This window comes from Indicator indicator, unplaced genomic scaffold (genome assembly GCF_027791375.1).
Source record: "Indicator indicator isolate 239-I01 unplaced genomic scaffold, UM_Iind_1.1 iindUn_scaffold_241, whole genome shotgun sequence".
Taxonomy (NCBI): domain Eukaryota; kingdom Metazoa; phylum Chordata; class Aves; order Piciformes; family Indicatoridae; genus Indicator; species Indicator indicator.
The window spans coordinates 1-25,089 of NW_026539311.1; the positions used below are offsets into that span (position 1 = coordinate 1).

The window sequence follows — 25,089 nt, forward strand, 5'->3', positions numbered from 1 at the left end:
AGTAACCACAGTACCTAAAAGTGTTCAACAGAGCTGTAAAGTAGCTTTCACAATTTAAATGTCAATATCACTCAAATTCAGCAATATAGTCAGCTGCCATACTTTAATTAAGAACCAAAACCTGAATCAGTACCCAAATTCCCCAGAACCCTGGTCATAACTCTTCATGACCACACACAAGAAAGTTTAGAGGAACAGAGAGGTAGTGAAGAAATTTAAAGACAAACATGGTACTTTTGTGACCACTTCTGATATTTATTTTCAAAAGACCTGGAGTTTTGGGAAGGCATAAGTAAGTTTGGTGGAAGGGGAAAGGTGGAGAGCTAATTTAACTGTTCTGATTTTGAGGATTTCCCCTAAAGAATGACACACAGAAGCATTGGGATAAAATTGACCCAACTTCTCTGGAGGCCAAGGAGAATAGATTTAGGGAAACAGAAAATACTTTTCAGTAGTCACTCATACTTCACTCACCATAAATATTCTGGAATTTTACCTCTAAAAGATACATCTTCAAATAACTAGCCTAGGTTATAAAAAAGAAAAAAGTCCCTTGAGTGCACATCTACTTTTAGCTGCCATTTGGGAAAAGCCTTCTTTGGACTTCTGACTAGGTGCCACCTAACCTAAATGCTCCCTCATGCCATCAGATCAATCCTCTTTTTTTTTTTTTTTTTGTTGTTGTTGGGTTTTTTGGGGTTTTTTTTTGGATTTTGGTTTTGGTTGGTTGGTTGGAGTCTTTTTTGTTTGGTTTTTTTTTTTTCTTTTTCTATTGCCCATCTCATCAAAGATGCGGCAGCTGACATTAGGATGCTACTCTAGATGGAAAGAAAAAAATCTTTAACTGAGAAAGGTTGCTGGATCATGCAGAGACATCAGTTTTAAATGTAGGCTCATGCAGAGACAGTTTTAAATGTAGTAAACTCGTGAATATTGACAATACAGTTTGTTCTAGAACTAGAAATAAGAGCCCTCTCCTCTATTCCACTATAACACCCTAAAAATGCAATAATTTTGAGAAAAACACCTGTCTTTAAGACTCCTCTCAAGAGAAGTACTTATTAGTCTAAATAGATTTAAGGGCCAAAACAGCTGTATTGAGTCTTATAACACTTGGCACACACACTTGCTTGACATCAGTACAAGCTCACACGCTGCAGCTCAAATGAACTTAAAGAACATGAAAATGGATCATTGTATTGTTAAATGGTGTAATGGACAATTATCCATATATTTGCCTTGTTTATTTTGGAAACACCAGGCACTGCACCGGGACCACTGTTCATGACAATGAATGCAAATACTTGGTCGGTGACTTGCATGTTGATTTGGTGGCCTGTACACCCCACTGAAGTACACCATCGGAAATGGCCTATGTATGTTGTATGCTTCCATATGTGCTTTGTTTCATCCTATGACAATGAAACATCCTTGTAACAGATACAGGAAATTCTGGTCCAGCAATGTGAAAAACAAATGAAGAAAACAGATGCAAACAAAGAGTTAATTTTACATCGTTTTGCTATAGTAAAGTTTTAAAAAAGGAAAAAATTCAGTCCGATAGGACTAAAACTGCAAACTTCCTGTTACAGGAAGTCTTATTCTCTCTCATTTTAGTGTGTGTCATCAGTGTTGCAAATCTGTAACAGCCTGGCAGTTAGCCCATAGACATTTTCTACATTTCTCCTCCTGTCAATGATTTAGACAACTTCCCTTCAATAAACCTTGGCAACATTTAAAATAAAACAAAATTTAAAATAAAAAGAGTGCAGGCTACATTGACCATTTCTCAGCCAATAAAACTACCTCAGGTCACCAGAAGCAGAAAAAGCTCCTGTCCATCTGTGGAAGAGCTGAGACAGATACATGAGGAAAACTCTTTCTTGTACAGAAAGAAAAAGGACATATATTTGTGGGAATTATAATATAAAGTTACTGGTGTGTGGTGGGTTGAACCATCACATAATGTTTTACTAGCCACTTCTCTGTGAGTAGGGCAAACCAGGCACTACTTGTAACTGTGTCAGTGCTGCAGAGAGAAACTGATAAAGAAGCTCCTGTTCCATATGATGAAGCAGGAAGTAGGATACTCTTTCAGGAGATGGGTAAATACACACATGCTGTAGCAGAGAAAATGGGATGTTGCACCAATGGCATTAAGAAATTAAGCTGGCAATCTCCCTGTTCACATAAATCTTTAAAGGTATGCTCACAGAAACTCGGTGATGTTTCTGCCTGTGACAATTTCAGTGAAAGCTATTCATCAGCTGTAACTCCTCTGACTATGCAGAGGAACATTTGCATGTTCACTGGAAGAAAGATGAGGAAGAACTGCATGATCATGTTCAGTGCCTCTGGTTAGCTAAAGTTGTCCCTAGAGGTTTGGAGAAACCTTATCTGTGCAGTCTTTATTTGCCAAAATCAGTTTTCTAAAGCTGCTTAAGCCTTTTTACCTAAGACAGCAGTGTATGCATGCTATAAGATGCAGTTGTAGGAATCTGAAAAGCAGAGGTGCCTCTCCACATTTTACTAACGTTTATAATTGAGGGTGACATTAAAAAAATCAAATATCAGAATGTTTTATGCTTTAGATCAGGTTGGTATTTTGTTTTAATTCCATGACGACTAGAACAGAAGATAACCTCTGCCCATTTTGAGTGAAAAGAAAAACAAAACACCAACCAACCAACCAACCAACCCACCCCAACAAAAACCTCCGACACGTTCAAAGGAAAAGTTATCTTACTCTTCTTATGTCAGCAACTTGCAACAGAAATCTGACACTTACGTTCTTCTGCAGTACTTCCAAAGTAAACCTTATTTAAAAGCTTCTCATTCATGTAGAGCATCCTTACAGTATAAACCCAATATCATTTTTTCCCTTTATTTAAAGTTCAGAAACTCAGTTTCAAATCTGATCTTACTGAGATTTCCACTCAAATGAATTTGAAAAAAAAAATTATCCAACATGATAAACCTAATCCTGCCCTGACGATTGAAAGACGACTTATAAAAAAATAGAGGAAAAAATAGGTGGGCATTGTGCATGGGAAAGAAGCAGTATTTTAATTTATAGAAATCTTAAGAAATACCATTACATCTTGGCAGCATTCAATCTGTGTGGTATCCCTTTAAAGACCCAATGAATGGAATGTGAAAGCAATTACTCTTCTATTCCAAATAATCTCATTGTAATAGCTTTCACTGAGAAGTTGATCAGGCTCAGTATCCTCATGACTGAACTAAGCTAAACTTGTTCAATGATCCCAGAAAACTTAGAAGTATTTTAAGGTCCACAGGACAGCCCTCCTTTATCCAACTCTTACCATTTCTTTCTCTTTAGAGAGTACCAAAAGTTTTTGTCTTCATCTTTATGCTACTTTTTAATAGATTTTTTTTTATGTACACATTGTTACATCTTCAGTCAAGTGAAAGAGTGGTGTTGTGGGTTTGCTTGCAGCACCCCAACAAATTGGAAATGTACCCCCTTTACCCACTGGAGTAAACATGCCAGACTTTGCTCAGAATTTCAGAAGTAAAATTAAGACTAAATATAAAAAGTATAAAATGCAATAAACATGTAGAAGGTATATTTACATATATTTTACAGCTCAACAATAGCACAGAAGCACCACCCCTGGACAAAGGACCCAGGGAGTTGTGTAACAGCCAGCCCGCTGTCTCTCCCTCTTCCTGCCCCCTGTACCTTACACAGCTAAAACAGAAGACACTTCAGCTGGCATGCAAGGTCAGAGATAAAGCAGCCAGAAGCAAAGCAAGAGCAGCCCGGAGAGAAGAGAGAAAAGTTTTGTGCTACAAAATATAAGATACTCAGCAGACCAATCAAATGAGATAAATTTATCTTTTATTACTCTGTGTCTGATCCCTATAACTGTTTATCCTTAAACTCAAAATCCCTGAAAAAAATCAGGCATAGCCTTAAAACGGTAAGAAGTGGTAAGAGACACCAGTGAAGTATCTCTTTGTGGAAATTCTGAGTGAGCTGCAGTAGTGAAAGTAATGTCTGTTTTGGTGATGTTAGTTTAATAACCCATGCAGAAGTACTTACATGTGTTCATTAATTTTCCACCATCCTCGCTCACAGCCTTTTATATTCTTCTCATTGATAGCATAGTTATGAAACTTCAAAGCTATACCAAGGCTCTTCTGTGGAGTCTATTGTGAGCAAGAAAGAGAGTTAAAGCAGTCTGCAAGCCTTCTCCCCCTCTGTCCACCAGTCCTTTTGTCTTCAAAAAGCCACTGGCCATGCAAAGCAGCTTTTGTATCAAGACCAAAGTATTCAAAGACATCCAAACTTACTTGTGCAGGGACACACAAGCCCAGCAGATTGTTAGTAAGGTATTGCAATGAATAACTGTCACCTTTGTAATGCTAGGAGTTGTTTCTACCACAACATTGTAGTCTTCTGCTAGCATCTGCTTAGCCAAGCATTCTCTAGCATTTAACAACCAATTTTGAAGCCTGGCACTATCACGATGGTTCATCATTAGTTAGAATTTCCTTTCTTGAAAGGAACAAATTTTTTTTTTTCTTTTTAGAACACAGGGCAATGTTCCTTTAAAATCAAGAGCTAGGAATCCAGAAATGGAGCTTTTTTCAGAAACCATAATTTGGGAGATGAAGGAAGATTCAACATTGAACTACTCGCCAAGCCACTGTCCACCATTTGCCACCAGTCCTGGCTCACTGGAGAGGTCCCAGATGACTGGAAGCTGGCCAGTGTGATGCCTATCCATGAGAAGGGCCGGATGGAGGAAGCCGGAAACTACAGGCCTGTCAGCCCGACCTCAGTGCCGAGCAAGATTATGAAGGAGATCATCTTGAGTGCAATCACAGCACACCTGCAGGATGGCCAAGGGATCAGACCTAAACAATACAGATTTAGGAGGGGCAGGTTCTGCCTGACCAACCTGATCTCCTTTTATGACCAGGTGGCCCACCTGGTGGATGTGGGGAAGGCTGTGGATGTAGTCTATCTGGACTTCAGCACGGCCTTTGACACCATCCCCCATATCAAACGCCTGGCCAAGCTGTCAGCCCGTAGCTTGGACAGGTACGCTCTGCACTGGATTAAGAACTGGCTGGATGGCTGAGCCCAGAGAATGGTGGTGAATGGTGCCACTTCCAGTTGGTGACCAGTCACGAGTGGTGTCCCCCAGGGATCAGTGCTGGGCCCCATCCTGTTCAATATCTTTATTGATGATCTGGATGAGGAGATAGAGTCCACCAATAGTAAGTTTGCAGATGACACCAAGTTGGGGGTAGGTGTCAATCTGCTAGAAGGTAGGAGGGCTCTGCAGAGGGACCTTGTCCAGCTGGACAGATGGGCAGAGTCCAATACGATGGCAGTTAACAAGTCCAAGTGTCGGGTTCTGCACTTCGGCCACAACCACTCCATGTAGTGCTACAGGCTGGGGACAGAGTGGCTGGAGAGCAGTCAGGCAGAAAGGGACCTGGGGGTACTGGTTGACAGCTGTCTGAACATGAGCCAAAAGTGTGCCCAGGTAGCCAAGAAGGCCAATGGCATCCTGGCCTGTATCAGAAAGTGTGTGGCCAGCAGGAGCAGGGAAGTCATTCTGCCCCTGTACTCAGCACTGGTTATACCACCCCTTGAGTACTGTGTCCAGTTCTGGGCTCCTCAGTTTAAGGAGGACATTGAGATACTTGAACATGTCCAGAGAAGGGCAACGAGGCTGATGAGAGGTCTCAAGCACAAGCCCTATGAGGAGAGGTTGAGGGAGCTGGGGTTGTTTAGCCTGGAGAAGAGGAGGCTCAGGGGAGACCTTATTGCTCTCTGCAACTACCTGAAAGGAGGTTGTAGACAGGTGGAGGTTGGTCTCTTCTCCCAGGCAACCAGTGACAGAACGAGAGGACACAGTCTCAAGCTGCGTCAGGGAAGTTTAGGCTCAAGGTGAGGAGAAAGTTTGTCACAGAAAGAGTATTTGGCCAGTGGAATGGGCTGCCCAGGGAGGTAGTGGATTCACTGTTCCTGGAGGTGTTCAAAAAAAGATTGGATGTGGCACTTGGAGCCATGGTTTAGTTGTCAGGTGGTGTTAGGTGATAAGTTGGACTTGATAATCTCTGAGGTCTTTTCCAACCTGGTTCATTCTGTGATTCTGTGACACTGGAAAATTAAGCTATTTTGAGAAATTAGTCTTGGGGGTTACTCTAGTCAAGTGTCTAGGAACTTTTCCCTCAGAAGTCCAGGGTGAATTGAAGACCTGAAGTTTAGCACAAAAGTAGTGTCTTAGCTGTCTATGGGAGGAAGAAGCATGGGTAATCAGAAAGATGGTTAAACAGTGGACTGCATCATATCCATTGCCATGTTCTTTGGAGAGGAAAACATTGAAAGGAAACCGTGAGTCAAAGATCGTATCTTAGCAGCATCAATAGGAAAATACTAAAGTCATCAGACAATGCATGACAAAATTATGGTAACCCAACATAAACTTTTTGATATTTGCTTTCAGAAGAGTACCTGAAAATACGCAGGAAAGAATACCAATACAAATAATAATAAATTAAAAACACGAGTATGTTGCCTTGTGCTGATAGGACAGACAATCTTAGAAGACAAAAATTTGATTTGTTGAGCATAACAAAATAGACTGAGGAGAGATACCACAGAAGTGGCAGCAATAAGTACGAGTCTTTTGTACATTCTTTTTTCTAAATTTCTGAGGCTGGGAAGAGGGGAAGTAAAGCTGCTATGCAGTAATTCTGTAGTCTAAACATCAAAACTTACCTCAGCTCTTCACCTTTATAAAATAGGACAGCGTATCTTTTCTTCATTAAGTGCACAGGAAAAAAAAAACAACACCAAAACACAAAACCCCCCAACCCAAAACCCTGTGAGTACCGCTAGCTATTCAGGTAGGTAATTTCTATAAACTGCCACATACGTAAGGATGCAGGATATTTGCTACTCAGTTGTTTGTGCTATACTTAAAGGCTCTGTGTGCCCAAAACATGCAACAGAGCCTAAAAGAGATGGATTCGTGTTACCTGGAAGATCCATACACAAATACATTTTGGAGGATAATAGCTTGGATAATAAGGACTTGTGATTTCCCCTTCATAGCCAATTTTCTCCTTAGTCACTACTGTTTTTCCACACTCTAGGGAAAGAAAAAAAAAGAAAGAAAGAAAGAAAAGAAAGAAAGAAAGAAAGAAAGAAAGAAAGAAAGAAAGAAAGAAAGAAAGAAAGAAAGAAAGAAAGAAAGAAAGAAAGAAAGAAAGAAAGAAAGAAAGAAAGAAAGAAAGAAAGAAAGAAAGAAAAAAGAAAGAAAGAGAGAAAGAGAGAAAGAAAGAAAAAAGAAAGAGAGAGAGAGAAAGAAAGAAATAAAGAAAGAAAGAAATAAAGAGAGCAAGAGAGAAAGAGAGAAAGAGAGAAAGAAAGAAAAAAGAAAGAGAGAAAGAAAGGAAGAAAGAAAGAAAGAAAGAAAGAAAGAAAGAAAGAAAGAAAGAAAGAAAGAAAGAAAGAAAGAAAAGAAAGAAAGAAAGAAAGAAAGAAAGAAAGAAAGAAAGAAAGAAAGAAAGAAAGAAAGAAAGAAAGAAAGAAAGAAAGAAAGAAAAGAAGAAAGAAAGAAAGAAAGAAAGAAAGAAAGAAAGAAAGAAGAAAGAAAGAAAGAAAGAAAGAAGAAAGAAAGAAAGAAAGAAAGAAAGAAAGAAAGAAAGAAAGAAAGAAAGAAAGAAAGAAGAAAGAAAGAAAGAAAGAAAGAAAGAAAGAAAGAAAGAAAGAAAGAAAGAAAGAAAGAGGAGAGGTTAAGTAGTCACATTAACAAGAATTCTTCCACTGAAAAACAGCATTTTAGGCATCATATTTATTTGGTTCAAGTTGAAAAAGAAAGCCTCCTCAATGATGCAGACAATGGTTGTAAAAGTCTAGGAAACCTTGCTGGGCTCTTCAGGACAAACGCAAAACAGTACAAACTTTTTATTAGCTAAATCACTGAAAGCAGGTCTGCAAACAAGACTCAGTGAACAGTGTTGCACATACATGTTGCAGCAACAGAGTACCTCTTCTCTCAAAATGTTGCCAGTTTAGAAGAGACATGAACAATTCGGTAATCTAATTAGCTACCAGGAAGCCAAAACCTTCTTTAATGACTACTCAATGGATTTAGGGAATTAGTTAGAACAAAACTAAAACAAAACAAAACAAACACACACACAAAGCCATCAAAGAAAAATCAGCTCTGAATTTAAACCAACCAACCAAAAATACCAGCCCTGAATGTAAAGATACTTACGATGGCAAATTTTTCACGTGCTTTTATGATTGGCATTTTAATGCTTATATTTACTCCTCAAAAATTGAACCTATGCCAACATCTTGCTTGTGAGCAGTTTTAATTTTTCTTGCATTGGATTGTATTTAGATTTCCCCTGTTATGTTTCCTTCTACTATTTGGTGAATTATGTTCCCCACCCACTTCTTAAAAGCAATAAAAAAAGCAAATGTTGGATTTTGGACACATAAAATATAACTGAATGCCTTTGTGTTAATGAAGAGGCAGAGGGGGACCAAAACAAAGGATGCAGACGATGGTACTAATGTTTATTTCCACCTTATTGTATCATCCCACTAAAGTCCCAAAATCAGTAGAGAGAGGCCAGAGTAGTGCTTACACCTGGAATAACAACTCCACCTACTGGGCATATTGCAGTCCTCATCAAACTGAATTCAGTGCTAGTTTCAGCCTTCTCCCTTCAGATTTTTCACTTTCAGAAACAGTTAATTGGCCACAGATTAAATCACTCCAGAGAAAGGCAGGCACTCAGTAATTTCAGGAGAAGATGAAGGAGAGGAGACCATGGTTGAAGAAAAAAAAAGCAAACAAACAAGCAAAAAAACAAACTCCTAAGGTACAGGAGTCATTTATTCCGTAGTCCAGGGGATGTGGACAAGCCATGTTGGGGATCATAGAACAACCCTGCAATAAAAAACACATTTTCCAAACATAGCATACTTACTTTCTTGTGTAATAATCTCAAAATTAGCCATGGAATTCCTTATGTTCCTTTATTTGTGCTGGCCTTATAAACATTACCAGCATGAGATTTGTTTTGTGGACACAAGTGACCACCCATTGAATCAGCTGGTTCACAAGCTCTGAGAGGGGAAGAAAGGAAAGTACATTACGTTAAACGATTCACAAAAAAGCCAATCAAACAAAATAACTAAACCAAAATCCCAACACTCTCATTCTGTGCATAAATTTTCCCCTGCTGCAGAGCCTACCTGATTCAGTCTGGTGAAAACTCCATACTCTTAAACACAAAACTACAAGACCAGTTAGAAATGCAGCTCGTCACAAAGTCGTTTCTTACAAAAAAAAAAATAATTGGAAACATGAAAATGGAATATTAACATGGAGATGGAATAGTTAGCTCTAGAAGATAATACTGACTTTCAGCCTTCACTCCAAGAAAAATGAATGAAGCCAACAGTAAAGAAAGGCTTGTAGGAATAGAAAATTTATTTTATTAGATCAACAAATTTAGCTTGGAGTTGGGGAGTGGGAAAGGCAATGGAGCTATTCTTCAAGTCAGAAATTAAGAACCTGAACAACTAGTCCCATTAAAAAAAAAAGTTACTTTCCACATGCATTACCTAGCAGGGATCATCAGTCTTATGTAGATACCAACAAGTAAATGAAAACCATCTGCTGTTTCATAGACAAGTCAGTGAGTGATTCAGATTACTCTCAAAGAGGATTGAAAACTTGATGTGTTTTTTTCAAGGCTTATATACACACTGACAGGCCTGAGCAAAAGATTTAGTGCTGACGTCTACTTGATGGAGTTGCTGTCTTCACACTTTAGTATGACAGAGTTAAATAGAGTGGAGATTTGACATTAAAAAATCCCCAAAGAAGCCTACTGAATCATTAAAAATATGACAGGGGAAAATAATAATAGTAATAAATATAATAGTAATAATAAATTAAAAAAAAAAAGTTTGCATCTCTCAACCCATTAGATAACCTCTAAACTATCAAAATAGAGTAGCTCAAAAAAGAGCTGAACTGGTAAATGGCAGTATGTATCCAAAGAATCATGAGACTTCATTTTACAACTTTAATTTTCACCTGAAGAGCAATAATCTTCGTATGGAAGAAGAGTTTGCTTAGGGAAGGAAGTTTTGACATTTTCTTTTTGTTAACATGTCTTCATGATATAAACCAAGAAATTCTGTTCTGTTATGTGTGGAGCTCCTTACAGTTCTGTGGCTGTGTGAAGAAACACCAGTTGTAGAATACAGAATTTAAATAATATTTAGCTGTTTCTTTTATTAGAAAGATCAAATTTTACACTTTAGAAAAAAATAATTACTAGGTGTTGTACACATAATGCATGAAGACTTAAGTATTTTTAACAAAACAAAACTCACCAAAAATGCAGTTGAAAATTCGACGGGAAAAAGAAGTCAGTTAATTCTCAATGAAAATTTATACTCACCGGTACAATATCTTATGTTTGATCGGCATCAGAGAGTCATAAATCACTAGGGAGTCAGTGATGCAGTTATCTGCTTCAATCTGAAGGGATGTTATGGAGAGACGAACAAGATGGCCAACAGGTGCAATTAGCTTAAAATAGCAGATTGTCTCCACTGAGGTCGCATGAATATCCAGAGGAAAGTGCTCCTGTAGGCGATCAGCATACAGATCATACATACAATTTGTTCCTGTGGAAAAATGCCACATTTTCAACACTGGACCTACACTACAAAATTCTTAAATCTTCATCGAATACAAATTAAAACACCTAAAAAATAAATTTAAACAAAAGCAGCATATGAATGCCAAGCTAAATGTGAAACGAGACAGCCTACACCACTTTTGCTTGCATCTTCGTTACAAGTCCATGGCCAAGTCTGTTTGTAAAACTACAGAATAAATAAATAAATCCTTGTTGCATATTTGCACAGAAGCACTGCCATCTTGTACAGGAGGTATTCACAGTTAACAAAGATCTGCAGAGCCCTCAGAGGATAAAATAGTTAGATCAAATCATCATTCAGTAGGACGTGTTCATCAAGGCAGAAATCAACTGCACACCCCCATGGATATTAGGCTTATATTAAATAGAATAAAAATAAACCAAAAGCCAAGCTATGCTTGTTTTGTTCGGGTTTTGGGTTTTGTTTTGTTTTCTTTTTTATTGCTCTAGGACCTTTAGGTTATTGCTAAAACACCAGGCTTCTCCAGTGTTTTGTCATGAAATGAGCTGTAAGTGCTACCACTAAATTCAGATTCATTCAAGTTGGAAGAGATGATGGGACATTTCTTGTTCAAAATCCGGCTTAAAGCAGGGTTAAAACTCATTCAGATCAGGAGTTTGTCATGTCAAGTCTTGAAAAATTTTGCACTGTTAGAATTCAGACACAGAATTACCTTAAAATATAAACAATACAGCTTATCCTAAAAACACACACACAAAGGCTCCCAAAAAGAGCAATGTCACAATTTAGATAAGATCACCCTATTTCCCACATTGCCCTGTTTTCTGCAGGAAGGAGGGGAGAGACAGGGACCCTGTCTAGACATCTGAAGGCCTGTCTGGGTTTGTACTGGGCCATGTCATGGCCCTACCATGACATTGTCCCATGAAGAACTTGCCATCCCCTAGGACTCCAAGGTCTTTCTCTGTGGAGCTGCTTTCCAGCAGGGCAGCCCCTAACCTGTACTGGTGCCTGCCGTTATTCTTCCCCAAATGCAGGACCCTGTATTTGTCCTTATTGAACTTCATGAGGTTTGCCTGTGCCCAGCTCTCCAGCCTGTCCAGATCACGTTGGATGGCAGCACATCCTGACAGGGTGTCAGCCACCCCACCCCACTGCCCCAGTTTTGCATCATCAGCGAACTTGCTGAGGGTACCCTCATCCCCTCATCCAGATCGTTGATAAAGATATTGACCCAGTACCGATCCCTGGGGAACACCACTGACCACAGGCCTCCAGGTTAACTCTGTGCTGCTGATGACAACCCTCTGAACTCTGTTGTAGAGCCAGTTTTCAATCCACCTCAGGGACCAATCATCTATGCCACACTTCCTGACCTTTCCTAAGAGGATGTTATGGGAGCCAGTATCAAAAGCCTTACTGAAGTGTCATGGTAGGGCCAAACAGGCCTAGCACAAAACCCAGACAGGCCCTGATGTGTCTAGACATGGTCCCGCTCTCCCCCACCCCCCACCCCCTTCCTGCAGAAAGTCGGGGTAACAGGAAAAGGAACAAAGGGGACAGGGTCATGCGTGTTTGGTAAACAACTTTCCTTCTGCGGTAAGAGCATGTATGCTAGCCACTCCTCCTCCCTGACCAGGCCTATGTTTCTGCCTTTTAGGGCCACAGCCTGGCAGAAGCTCTTTTCATTGGGTAACTATGTGCTGGCTTCAATTGCCCTATTGGCCCAATTGAATCTCGGGCAAGATATATATATACAGGCCGATTTCTAGTTTTTCTCTGAAAAACTTACCAGTCAGACTGAAATAGCAACTCAAGACATAAATGTCAAGGCTGGACTTAACCTTCTTAACAACCAAGTATAAGACATTAACTAAATGCTTTATTCTCCATTTCTGCTCTGCCAGGAAGCTGCCTAATGGTGAATTACCTGTTCCTGTTGTTGACCAATAATCTGACCGAAGACCTGCTGCACAGGAAAAAAAGTTGTGTGAGTCTTCTCACTTGATCAAAATCCAGAATTCAGAGTTTAATCCAATCATATATCTTTAATAATAACACTAAGAACACAGATGAAAATTGCTTTCTTAACAAGGAAGAGTGCCCAGTTCCTCTTTATCTCTGAAAATTCTGGAAGTACCTTTAGAGGTATCATGTCCCCAGACATTTTAATGTCTGAGGCAAGAAGAGACTGCATGTCAGTTAAGCAGTGAAATTTAATTGAGAGACTGAGCCAGAGGTCATGTTCACCTCTTCGTCCACACTTTCTCAACTTTCAGTTAGCTAGTTTTTCAAAAGACGTTCATTCTGTCCTTTGCTCATGGAGCTGAAAAATCATAGAATATTTTGTAGCTAATTACGTTAAACTGGTAATTGCTTTCTTCCCCAGACAGAAGTGGCACAGGAGTTGTTTAATGAATGGTCAGCTTTATAATCCTTATTTTAATGTTAAGGGATGGCAAGCATGTCATTTTCAACGGAGGAGCCAAAGCTGCCTAGAAGGTGTCAGAGAGCTCCTGAATTTGAACACAAGCACTCCAAGTAAAGGCCACTTTGCAATCTGTGTTCACAGGGATACTTTGGCTTTCTCGGTTTTCATTTTCTTTTACTTTGTTTTTCTTTTTTTTTTTTCCCCCTCTAATTTTAGTAATTCAAGATAAAGATGCTGGATGAAGACTTTGGGTTGTTTATAGAAATTGGTATTCCGATATTAAAATGTTTGCTTACTGAAGGATCCTCAAGGATATGGCTATTCGCTAATACTAACCACTTAGTACAATGGAATCCATGTCGACTGCAAGGCCCTGAAGACTTCCCACTGAGGTTCGGTTAATGATACTTGTCTGAATGGAATCCTTTAAAATGGCAGCCACACAATCCTCACACAGCACTTGGCGTTTTGCCTGTGGTACCACAAATACGATCCAGAAATGAATAAAGAGGCCTCCATTGTTGTTGTTACTGAAATACAAAGGTCCAGCAGATTATCATCACACTGAATGTTTTCTGAAGGCTAGACTCTTAACATAAGCTTCTAAAATACCAGTTTAGAAGGGTATTGTTTTGTTACTATGACACACCAAATATTCTGATTGGGTTCAAATTGTACATACTAAACCAGTTATGGGATATATTTCACAGCTGTGCACTGGAATCTGTATATAAAATAGTGGTTAATTAGTTATTAATATTTTATTAATAAAAATTGATTTTCATAATTCGTATTTTATAAACAGCAACTAATAACCTCTCCATCACACCCAGGCTTTACCTCAAAATGGGGAAAAAGGACATTACATCAAATGTACCCCCGAAATTCCCATTCATGAACCAAAACTGTGTTTGGTTCAAGAGTATTGAAAATAACTAATCCTCTAACAGTAACTGCATACATAATATTACAGTAAGTGTGCCTTGTTGCAGTATAGAGATTTTTTTTCCCCTCCTGTCACTAGTTTTATACAATAATATTGGTTATAAATATGTATGACTTAATAATACAATCATGCTCTAACAGCATGTTGAAGTGGTTAAACCTCTGTGTGACCTATCAAGTGAAAGCGTCACCAAACCTCTTTTAGGGACATTATTTCTCTTTACCTGGCAGACTAGAACTGCTTACATGACTTTATTTTGGCCTTACTGTTGTGAAATTAATTGGCATTGGTTACAAACATATTTTGCTATCAGTACAAGTAAACAGCAATGACTAAATCAGAACTACTAAAACTAGGTTCCCTTAGTCAGCTCATAGAATCATAAAATCATCAGGTTGGAAGGGACACTCAAAGGTCACCTTGTCCAATCCCCCTTTCTCCTCCCACTCCCTCTCCCTCAAGGTGAGCAGGGACATCCTTAACTAGATCGTGTTGCTCAGGGCTCTATCAAGTTTGATGCTGACCACCTCTCTGTTCCAATATTTCACTACCCTCATTGTAGAGAACTTCCTCCTAATACCCAATCTAAATCTACCCTGCTGTAGTGCAAAACTCTTGCCACTTATCCTATTGCTGCATGCCCTTCTAACCAGTCCCTCCCCATCCTTCCTATAGGTTCCCTTATGATATTGAAATGCCTCTATAAGGTCTCCCCTAGAGCCCTTTCTTCTCCAGCCTTGAAAAAAAACAACTCTCCCAGCCTGTCTTCAAAGGAGAGGTGCTCCAGCCCTCTGATAATCTTTGTGGCCATACTCTGGACCCGCTCCAGCAGGTCCATGGCCTTCCTGTGGTGAGGACTCTAGATCTGGACACAGGACTCTAGATCTGGACACAGGACTCCAGGTGTGGGCTCATCAGAACAGAGCAGAATGTTTCATTATGTGACATACTTCTCAGCAGAAATGCGATTACATTAAACACCGTTATACCTGACTTCAGAAACTGTAGACTGCTTATAAAATTTGGAGAAAGAGGAGGTTGTGTAGACTGAGTTAATCTGAAAGAGAAAGTATTAAGATGTAGTGCTTCTGAAAAAAAACCCAACCAAACAAAGACCAAACAAAACACACAACCACCACCACAAGCAAACAAAACAAAACAAAACAGTCATAACTAGAGATGTCATCTGCCTAGGCTTTCCTAGGAACATCCTCAAGCTAGTCAGAGCAGCAAACATGAACAGATAAGTTCTTCAGTGCACCTGTAACCACTCTGATATTCCCTTCTGCCCATGGCCAGCTGACGTGTACAGCAATACTCTTCCCAAACAAACTAATTGTGAAAAGGATGCACATTCTTTTCACAACAGATTCCAAATACAGCGGGTTTCTTTCTGCTAATTCTGAAATTTATAGCTAGTCTTTAGGAAATGAGTTTGTGCTCTTAACATTTTGTGTTTTGCTCCTAAGTTGCAGTTAACAGAATTAATCAAAAGTTTTTTTCCACAAAATAACATGAAGACAGATGTGTCTTGCTCAAGCAGGGTGAACTACACCAGATGACTCCATAGATCCTCTGGACAACTATTTCAGTGTTTGATCACCTTCAGAGTTGAAATGGTTTTCCCCCTAGCGTTTCTGTGGAGTTTCCTGCATTTTGATTCAGTTTGTGCCCATTTTCTTCTAACAGCTTAGTATTTCTTTTCAATACACACAATGTAAAATAAGTGGAGAAAGAAAAGCTCTGTGCAGCTGTTTCATGTTATGGGGAAATCAAGCTCCTGATTCCACCAGTTCTTTGGATACATGCGATAGTATCAGTGTAACAATAACCTTCCTACTTCTTGTTAAAAGAAACACCTTTAAAAAAACATTTCTAAAGCCACAAGGTGGCATGCACCTCATCCTGTTGCTTGATGATAAAAATGAACACCCGAGACACACAGGTTTTACATCTTGAAGGATGTAAAAATCACATTAATATTAATCTCTAATTTAATATTAATCTCTAATATTCAGTGTTTGACACAAAGTTTGAACAATTATTTTAAGGGCCAACATAAAATGAATGGAGCTCCATCTTCTTAGGCTTCAAAGGATTTTATATGTTACTGTTACTATTGAAGGGGAAAGGAGCCTATCTTCAGAGGTTTTTCCATTACCACTTCGGGGGTCTCTGAGGCAGCAGCCATGAATAAAAGGATTTCATGGAGAAAAAGAAACAAACTCCTACCTACTTCAACCCCCTACTCGTAACTTTATTTGTCACGTCACCAAGAAATGCACTTTCAGCAATGTAACAATCCGCTGGTCAGTTCAGGCAAAGTTTACAGACAAAAGAAATCATTCCAAGTGATATTCAAGTAGGAGAACGCTGGTAATTCCCTCACTACTATATGCAACAACATCAGGGTGCTCTGGGACAAGAGCAGGACAGGCTCAGAAGACTACAGCTGCTGGTTTGGAGGATGGGGCTAGGAAAATAGAGCTGGAAAACAGGAACATAAACTCATACTATAAGATGACAAAAAAACAATTATAAAACAAACAAAAACATCTCTTGATTGCATCTGAGATTTTTGGGGGCTTTTTGTTTGTTTCTCAGTTTCCATACTATCAGTTACATCTTTATGCAATACATTTCCTGCAGTTAATATATTTTTCCTCCTGACATTAAATACCTTTGAAGTCAAATTCCCTTTTAACCAAGATCCTTATCCCTCACTTCCTACTATAGAGCAGCCTTAACTGTTTACAACGAAGTGCTATTTGTGCTTTGACTGATGCATGGGAATACCTAGCATTAGAAGGAAAAGGAAATATATTTGAAAACTCTAGGGTAATTATAGATGCTTAAAAGTGGAAGTCTGGCAGCAAAAAACAATTTAAACGCAAAAGACTTCAACATCTCAAAAGTGGCAATTTCTGAAGGGATTTTGTAGTGATCTATTCATAGACACAGATTTGTGAGGAGGAAATACATGTAATTTTTAGTAAATACAAAATTCAAACAGACCTTTTCAAAACTCAGTTTTTGATTAACAAGCTGAAATCAGTCAGTTCCTTCCTACTCCAGATAGCCATCCTTTGTACATAGTCTTTTAGAGAGGAAAAAGAAGGAAAACAACAACAAAACCCACCACCAACAAAACAGAAAAAAGAAGAACACCACAACAGACTCCATGACACCCAACAGTCACAGCTCTTCTTCACAGCTGTGATCTTTTCGCTATCCAAGCTGCCCATGCATCTTACCACATGCTGCACATTCTGTGCCACGGAGAGAAATTCTTTTGACTCCTTCTGCCTGTATTCTGGGACAAACTCTATGTTGGCAACACGTAACAGTCCAACAAAATACAATGCGTCTTTGTTTTCTGCCTGAACTGCAAGAAACAAAGATGACAGTTATCATCCAACATTCCTTTTTTTTTTTTTAAATAAGGTCTAAACCAAATGAATATATTCAGCCAAAGAACACTAGGTTTCACAACAAAAGCAATCTAAGTGAGTACCACAATATGAAGGTTAGTTAAGCACTTTTCCCTACACACAAGAAAGGCTACTAATGTACAAATGAACCAGCATAATGAAGGCAATATCAACATCCTGATACTGGAGCATCCCTAAGGACTCTTAGGCAGAAATAGCATCAGGGGTCCAAGGAGGAAAACATAGCTTTTACCAACCAATTAAACACATCTGTATTTTTTTCCTCATTTAATATCTTTAAATCAGTTTTGTGTGAGAGACAAAGGACTTACCAGACTTTCAGTAGACCAAGAAACACAGCAGAAGTGAAAATTTCTAAGCAAATAGGCTAATTGGAAGCGTCAGATCTGTACAATTAGCTAACACCTTAAAAATATTTTGCATAACACTTAAGAAAAAAAAAATCACACCTCCTAAAGCCAGCAGATATTTCTTCTCTTATAATTATTTGTGAAGTCTTCAAAAAGACACCCAAAAGTCTTTCAAGCCCCAGTTTTAAAAACAGTCTTCAGGACAAGTTCGGTCCTGAATCCAATTGAAAGTACTGTTTGGGGCATTCACGTGAGCTTTCTGCAACTCACCAAAGAAGAGCCACAGTAATGTCCAGGTTACAGCTCCTGAAATAAATAGAATGAGGGTGAAGAGAATTATTTTGTTTTGAAAATTCCATATTAGCTTAACTTTCTTCTTCAGTTTCAGTTTGTCATGTTTCTTCCTTGACAGAATCCTCTTTACCAATTTATCTTCTGCAGCTACCATTTGGACTGAGATGCTGGCTACCTAAAATAAGATGAAAGACAACAAAAATGTGGAACATTTCCAAAGGCAACTGAATGATCAATGACTAGAACAGGTTCCTATACATATTTGGCTGTCACTGCATATACACAACAATAATTAACTTTGCAGCATTTTAAAACTTCATCTTGAAACTAAGGTCATTTTCTTGAAGAAGCTCACAGTCAGTCAGTCCCTATACGGTCAGTCCCTATTGCATAAAGATTTAAAATTACAGCTGTAGAATAACTGCAACGCTACCATGCAACAACTACCCACCATTAACCATATGAATGAATGAAGAGCATATCTGTCACAATCCAGTCGTGGATAACTTGGCACCAGTTAAATCCCCTTGCTTTCCAACTTGTTCTCAGATATCAAAGGGGCTGGGGTGCAGCTGAGCTGAATGATGTCTATTTGGGTCTTGTGACTAGCTTTACATTATCGGGAATAAAACTAAGACCCAAAACAAAGTCAAGCCAAAACACTTTATTCGTTTAACCAGCAACAGGTATAGCTACCACCACAATGGTCCCATTTGTAGGGAGCACTGCACTGCAACAGAACAGGCAGGAAGAGGCAGCGGCAATGGCACCAGCATCAGCGGGAGCCACACGCACGGGAACAGTGCCAGCAGCAAGCAGAAGAGACAGCAAGCAGGAATGGAAGTTCTTCAGGAGAGATGGCGGCGGCTCACAGAAGTGGCAGCAGCTCGCAGAAATCACAGAATCACAGAAATGACTGCTGCAGCAGCTCCATACTGCCACATTGTGACGTCCTTTATAACCTCACCCTGTTGCTAAAAACAACCATGCCCCACCTACTCGACGGTGGGATGCATTTCCAGTATCATCACTAGGAAGTCTCCAGGGTCCCAAAGTCCCTCATCCGACTCCGGACCGCGACGCAGGAGACCAAGGTTAGGTTTCTTGTGTTGGTTCCGCATGTTGGTTTGTTTGTTTCATAGCTACAGGGATGAAACTTTCGTGGTTTAAACTGGTCTCTGAACAATGTTGAGATAAACATATATAGTTTTCAATCCCCTACCATCAGTGTACATTATCTCTCTTTAGACCAGAAGTAGACAATGTTGAATTACTTTACACTGTCTGCAGCTGACAGTATAGACAGAATTACTGCAGAATAGCAGCTTTTCAACAACAGCTTGATAGCATAACCTAACAAGGTGTCTCATGCCCCAAATCTTAGCTATGTTTATGGTACTTGGTGCTGAAGCAGACAAACATTCAGCTATCTATTCCTCCCTTTGTAGGAACTGAGAGGGAGGGGTTATCATGATATAAAGTTACCTGTCTTTATTCCAGTACTATGGTTTGTCATCTTCCTTCCAAGGAACCAGTCAGCATATGCATACCTCCCAGCTCATAGTCCAAATCACACTGCCACAGCCCTTCCTCCTTTCCCTCCCCCCCGAAAACCAAACCAAACCAAACCAAAAAAAACCACCTGCTGTGATTTACTTTGTGGTCTAAAAAGCCAGAAAGCACTCCAATTCAAAACTGCATCTATCATACTCCAGGCCCAGCTGGCAAAGTTTGGGGCTAGCTCCTTCACTTTGCTCATTACCTGGAATGTTTCACTTTGTGCTCTATTCATCATTGTCAGAGACCAGGATCAGGACTGAATAAGTCATGCTCCAGAATCAGCAGGGATAGTGGCAGGCACTGAAGTCTCTATTTCATTCTTACAGTCCCCTTGTAATCCTTCATAGCAAGAAGGTGTTTGGGACTAGCTTTTTAGAGGCTACATCTTTTCTATTCTATACCTGTGTTGTTGTGCTGTGTTGTAGTTTTTATAGAATCAATCATGGAATCATAGAATCCGCCAGGGTTGGAAGAGACCGCCAAGATCATCCAGTCCAACCTGTCACCCAGCCCAACCTGTCACCCAGCCCTATTCAATCAACTAGACCATGGCACTAAGTGCGCCATCCAGTCTTTTCTTGAACATCTCCAGGGACAGCAGCCCATTCCAATGGCAAATCACTCTCTGTGAAGAACTTCCTCCTAATATCCAGCCTATACCTCCCCTGGCACAACTTGAGACTGTGTCCCCTCGTTCTGTTGCTGGTTGCCTGGGAGAAGAGACCAACCCCCACCTGACTACAATCTCCTTTCAGGTAGTTGTAGACAGCAATGAGGTGACCCCTGAGACTTCTCTTCTCCAGGCTAAACAGCTCCCTCAGTCTCTCTGCACAGGGCTTGTGTTCCGGGCCCCTCACCAGCTTCGTTGCCCTTCTCTGGACACAGTCTGACTGGACACAGTATGACTGGTAGTCTAGCTTTTATACCTTCAAATATATAAATTATATAAATTAATAGAATGTGTTTTGTTGAGGCACTTTTCTCAAGTGCCATTTCTGAAGCTAACCCATCCTAACCCAACCCAACCAAAGATACGTTGCGGTCGAGGGGAGGCTTATCTATTAATTACCCTCACAGCAATAATTAATAAAACGATATGGCAGACGGGTATTAATAAAAGAGTAACCCTTTATTATGAAATATGCCAAAACTCGTTAAAGGATCGTTTATACATTTGGAAGATATATTTACAGAGGGAATTATGCTATCTCAGTCAGGGCAAATACAAAACTATTCTATGCAAATTAAGAGGCAACAACTTGGAAAGAGAAGGTCCCCGAGAGCAGTTAGTGCTCAGTCACAGTGGGGAGGAGACTTAATAAGAACCATTAAGCCCAAAGGGCAGTGAATGAGTTACCCACAGCTATTTTCACCCATATAAGGGATGCTGCTGCTGCAATGGCTTTAGGGGCGCTCTCGTAGGCGCAGCACGGCTGGTTGCCGGCAAGAAAGGTTTACCTCGCAGTCCCAGGCTAGTCTGGCTGCAGCGGACAGTGGGCAGTTAACGACACTCTTGGTGACGTTCCTTGCGTGGTTTCTGCATGGGTAAACTGAGGCACAGCACGATTCTGGTGGCAAGGGAAGCAGGCTCGACCACTCTGGCTGTCTAGGCGCTGATTTCTCCAGCTTGCACTTGTATGGCTCGTGGCTTTATCCCAGTCTCTGGACCAGACACTCAAGGCAGGGCAGGGCTTGAAGCAAGGCTTCAGCAGATATGAGCAAGGCTTGGAGCGAGGCTTCAATAAGCATGAGCAAGGCAAGGCTAGGCTACCTAGCCATTTGTATATATACAAAATGCCAGAGGTCACTTGGTCCAATGGGGCACTAAAGCTAACGTGTGGCTGCCCAATGGAAAGTGTTCTGCCAGGCTATGACCATAAAAGGCAGAAGCAAGGACCTTGTATCTGGGAGAGCAGTGGCCAGCTACGTGCTCTCATCCCAGATAAGCATCTTGTTTACCAGACAGGCAAGGGTCCTGTCCCCTTTGTTCCTTTTCCCACGTTGCCCTGTTTTTGTGGCAGGAGGGAGGGGAGAGAAAGGGACCTGTCTAGACGTCTTAAGGCCTGTCTGGATTTGTACTGGGCCATGTGTCATGGCCTTACCACCACAAGATAATAGGATGAAACCATTATGGTACAAGTGATTTCCTGCATCTGATTGCAAAAAAGAATTTGAAATATGTTGCCTGGTAACAATAAAGCAACCAAAGTTGAATTTTCAAGGTGTGTTTAGAATTCTAAAAGACAGTCAAATTTTCCTTGCAATGGTTATCTACTATTTGGAACACTCCCTTCAATTGCATGCTTTTGTTCTCATATTTGCATTTTGAGTGCAACTTTTCTTATTTATGGCAATTAATGCTGTGTAGTTTAATCTTACATGGATTTTAGCATGGTGACTTGTTTGGGTTTTGGGTTGGTTTTTGGTTTGGTTTTGGTTTTGGTTTTGTTTAGTTTTAACAAGTTGGCAGTTATATTAACTTAAAAATTCTAGGAAAAGTCTATTTATTCAGTACAGCTTTGATGTCTAAAATTACTTCTCCTATTCTCAAAGGAGCAACAAGGCAGATAAGATTACAATTGGAAACTCATCAAGGGAAACTGATGCCTCTCTTGGTCCTGAACATTGTGTTATTAGCTGTCCTCAGCTTTGCAAATAGTAGTGCCTGGGAAAAGGTGCAAGGCTGTTTTTCATCTGGTGCAAGCAATAAAAACAAAATCTGCTGTATATAGTTAAAGCAGCCGCAGCGTCTTGTTGATTCGCCATCTGGTGGACAACTAGCAAAATTTCACCCTTCATTCCTTTAATCGAAATTAATTCTGTAAATATTCTAATTGAGTACAACTTGTACATACTAAGCCAGTTATAGGATATATTTCACAATCATGCACTAGACTCTGTATATAAAAAATTAATCTAGTATTAACAATTGTAATATTTAATAAATACATTTATTTTCATAATTCATGATTCATAATTCATAACTTCTCAATCACAATTACATAATTAGTTTCCAGATAAAATTGAAATTTAGCTATCACCATGTACTAAATTATTTAATTACTTCAATTCTTCATGACAACGTTCATACAACCATTCCTTTCTGTATCTTCTTGGGGAAAACCAAAGCATTTAATCTACTTTAAAGCTGCCTTTCTTTTATAAACATTTATTTATTTTTGGAAAGACGTGCAGTCATGACACAAAAAAAACTTCTAGTATTGTCACACTGATATTCCCACTCCTTCAGTTGTCTGTAAATAGTTGTAACTAGCAAATCTGAAGGTATATGTTCATCTTGCAGATTAAGTTTTAAACACAAAAATTATAAAAGTGTTTAATACTTGAGAATTTGATTATAACACATTTAATAGTTCCACTAAGTGTATGAAATCAAGAATGCTTAAGTCACCTACTTACACTTAGTTCATCTTCAGGTTTGGCTGCTGGGTGATCATTTTTTTCATCCATTCCAGCAGATTTTGTTTTCATTGCTTGCACCAGATGAAAAACAGCCTTGCACCTTTTCCCAGGCACTACTATTTGCAAAGCTGAGGACAGCTAATAACACAATGTTCAGGACCAAGAGAGGCATCAGTTTCCCTTGATGAGTTTCCAATTGTAATCTTATCTGCCTTGTTGCTCCTTTGAGAATAGGAGAAGTAATTTTAGACATCAAAGCTGTACTGAATAAATAGACTTTTCCTAGAATTTTTAAGTTAATATAACTGCCAACTTGTTAAAACTAAACAAAACCAAAACCAAAACCAAACCAAAAACCAACCCAAAACCCAAACAAGTCACCATGCTAAAATCCATGTAAGATTAAACTACACAGCATTAATTGCCATAAATAAGAAAAGTTGCACTCAAAATGCAAATATGAGAACAAAAGCATGCAATTGAAGGGAGTGTTCCAAATAGTAGATAACCATTGCAAGGAAAATTTGACTGTCTTTTAGAATTCTAAACACACCTTGAAAATTCAACTTTGGTTGCTTTATTGTTACCAGGCAACATATTTCAAATTCTTTTTTGCAATCAGATGCAGGAAATCACTTGTACCATAATGGTTTCATCCTATTATCTTGTGGTGGTAAGGCCATGACACATGGCCCAGTACAAATCCAGACAGGCCTTAAGACGTCTAGACAGGTCCCTTTCTCTCCCCTCCCTCCTGCCACAAAAACAGGGCAACGTGGGAAAAGGAACAAAGGGGACAGGACCCTTGCCTGTCTGGTAAACAAGATGCTTATCTGGGATGAGAGCACGTAGCTGGCCACTGCTCTCCCAGATACAAGGTCCTTGCTTCTGCCTTTTATGGTCATAGCCTGGCAGAACACTTTCCATTGGGCAGCCACACGTTAGCTTTAGTGCCCCATTGGACCAAGTGACCTCTGGCATTTTGTATATATACAAATGGCTAGGTAGCCTAGCCTTGCCTTGCTCATGCTTATTGAAGCCTCGCTCCAAGCCTTGCTCATATCTGCTGAAGCCTTGCTTCAAGCCCTGCCCTGCCTTGAGTGTCTGGTCCAGAGACTGGGATAAAGCCACGAGCCATACAAGTGCAAGCTGGAGAAATCAGCGCCTAGACAGCCAGAGTGGTCGAGCCTGCTTCCCTTGCCACCAGAATCGTGCTGTGCCTCAGTTTACCCATGCAGAAACCACGCAAGGAACGTCACCAAGAGTGTCGTTAACTGCCCACTGTCCGCTGCAGCCAGACTAGCCTGGGACTGCGAGGTAAACCTTTCTTGCCGGCAACCAGCCGTGCTGCGCCTACGAGAGCGCCCCTAAAGCCATTGCAGCAGCAGCATCCCTTATATGGGTGAAAATAGCTGTGGGTAACTCATTCACTGCCCTTTGGGCTTAATGGTTCTTATTAAGTCTCCTCCCCACTGTGACTGAGCACTAACTGCTCTCGGGGACCTTCTCTTTCCAAGTTGTTGCCTCTTAATTTGCATAGAATAGTTTTGTATTTGCCCTGACTGAGATAGCATAATTCCCTCTGTAAATATATCTTCCAAATGTATAAACGATCCTTTAACGAGTTTTGGCATATTTCATAATAAAGGGTTACTCTTTTATTAATACCCGTCTGCCATATCGTTTTATTAATTATTGCTGTGAGGGTAATTAATAGATAAGCCTCCCCTCGACCGCAACGTATCTTTGGTTGGGTTGGGTTAGGATGGGTTAGCTTCAGAAATGGCACTTGAGAAAAGTGCCTCAACAAAACACATTCTATTAATTTATATAATTTATATATTTGAAGGTATAAAAGCTAGACTACCAGTCATACTGTGTCCAGTCAGACTGTGTCCAGAGAAGGGCAACGAAGCTGGTGA

General features: G+C 39.9%; 1 protein-coding gene across 1 annotated transcript; it reads right to left on the bottom strand.

Moving 5' to 3' along the window:
* Positions 1-4,069: 4,069 nt before the first annotated feature.
* LOC128980533 (transmembrane protease serine 7-like) lies at positions 4,070-23,218 on the bottom strand (the record flags this gene model as incomplete). Its single annotated transcript, XM_054399006.1, is given in 12 exon segments — positions 4,070-4,176; positions 7,027-7,139; positions 8,998-9,022; positions 9,024-9,107; positions 9,109-9,136; positions 10,486-10,714; positions 12,642-12,680; positions 13,479-13,672; positions 15,078-15,145; positions 17,343-17,473; positions 18,161-18,359; positions 23,165-23,218. Coding segments are annotated over 12 exon segments (1,268 nt in total), but the record flags the coding sequence as incomplete, so codon positions are not given.
* Positions 23,219-25,089: the final 1,871 nt, after the last annotated feature.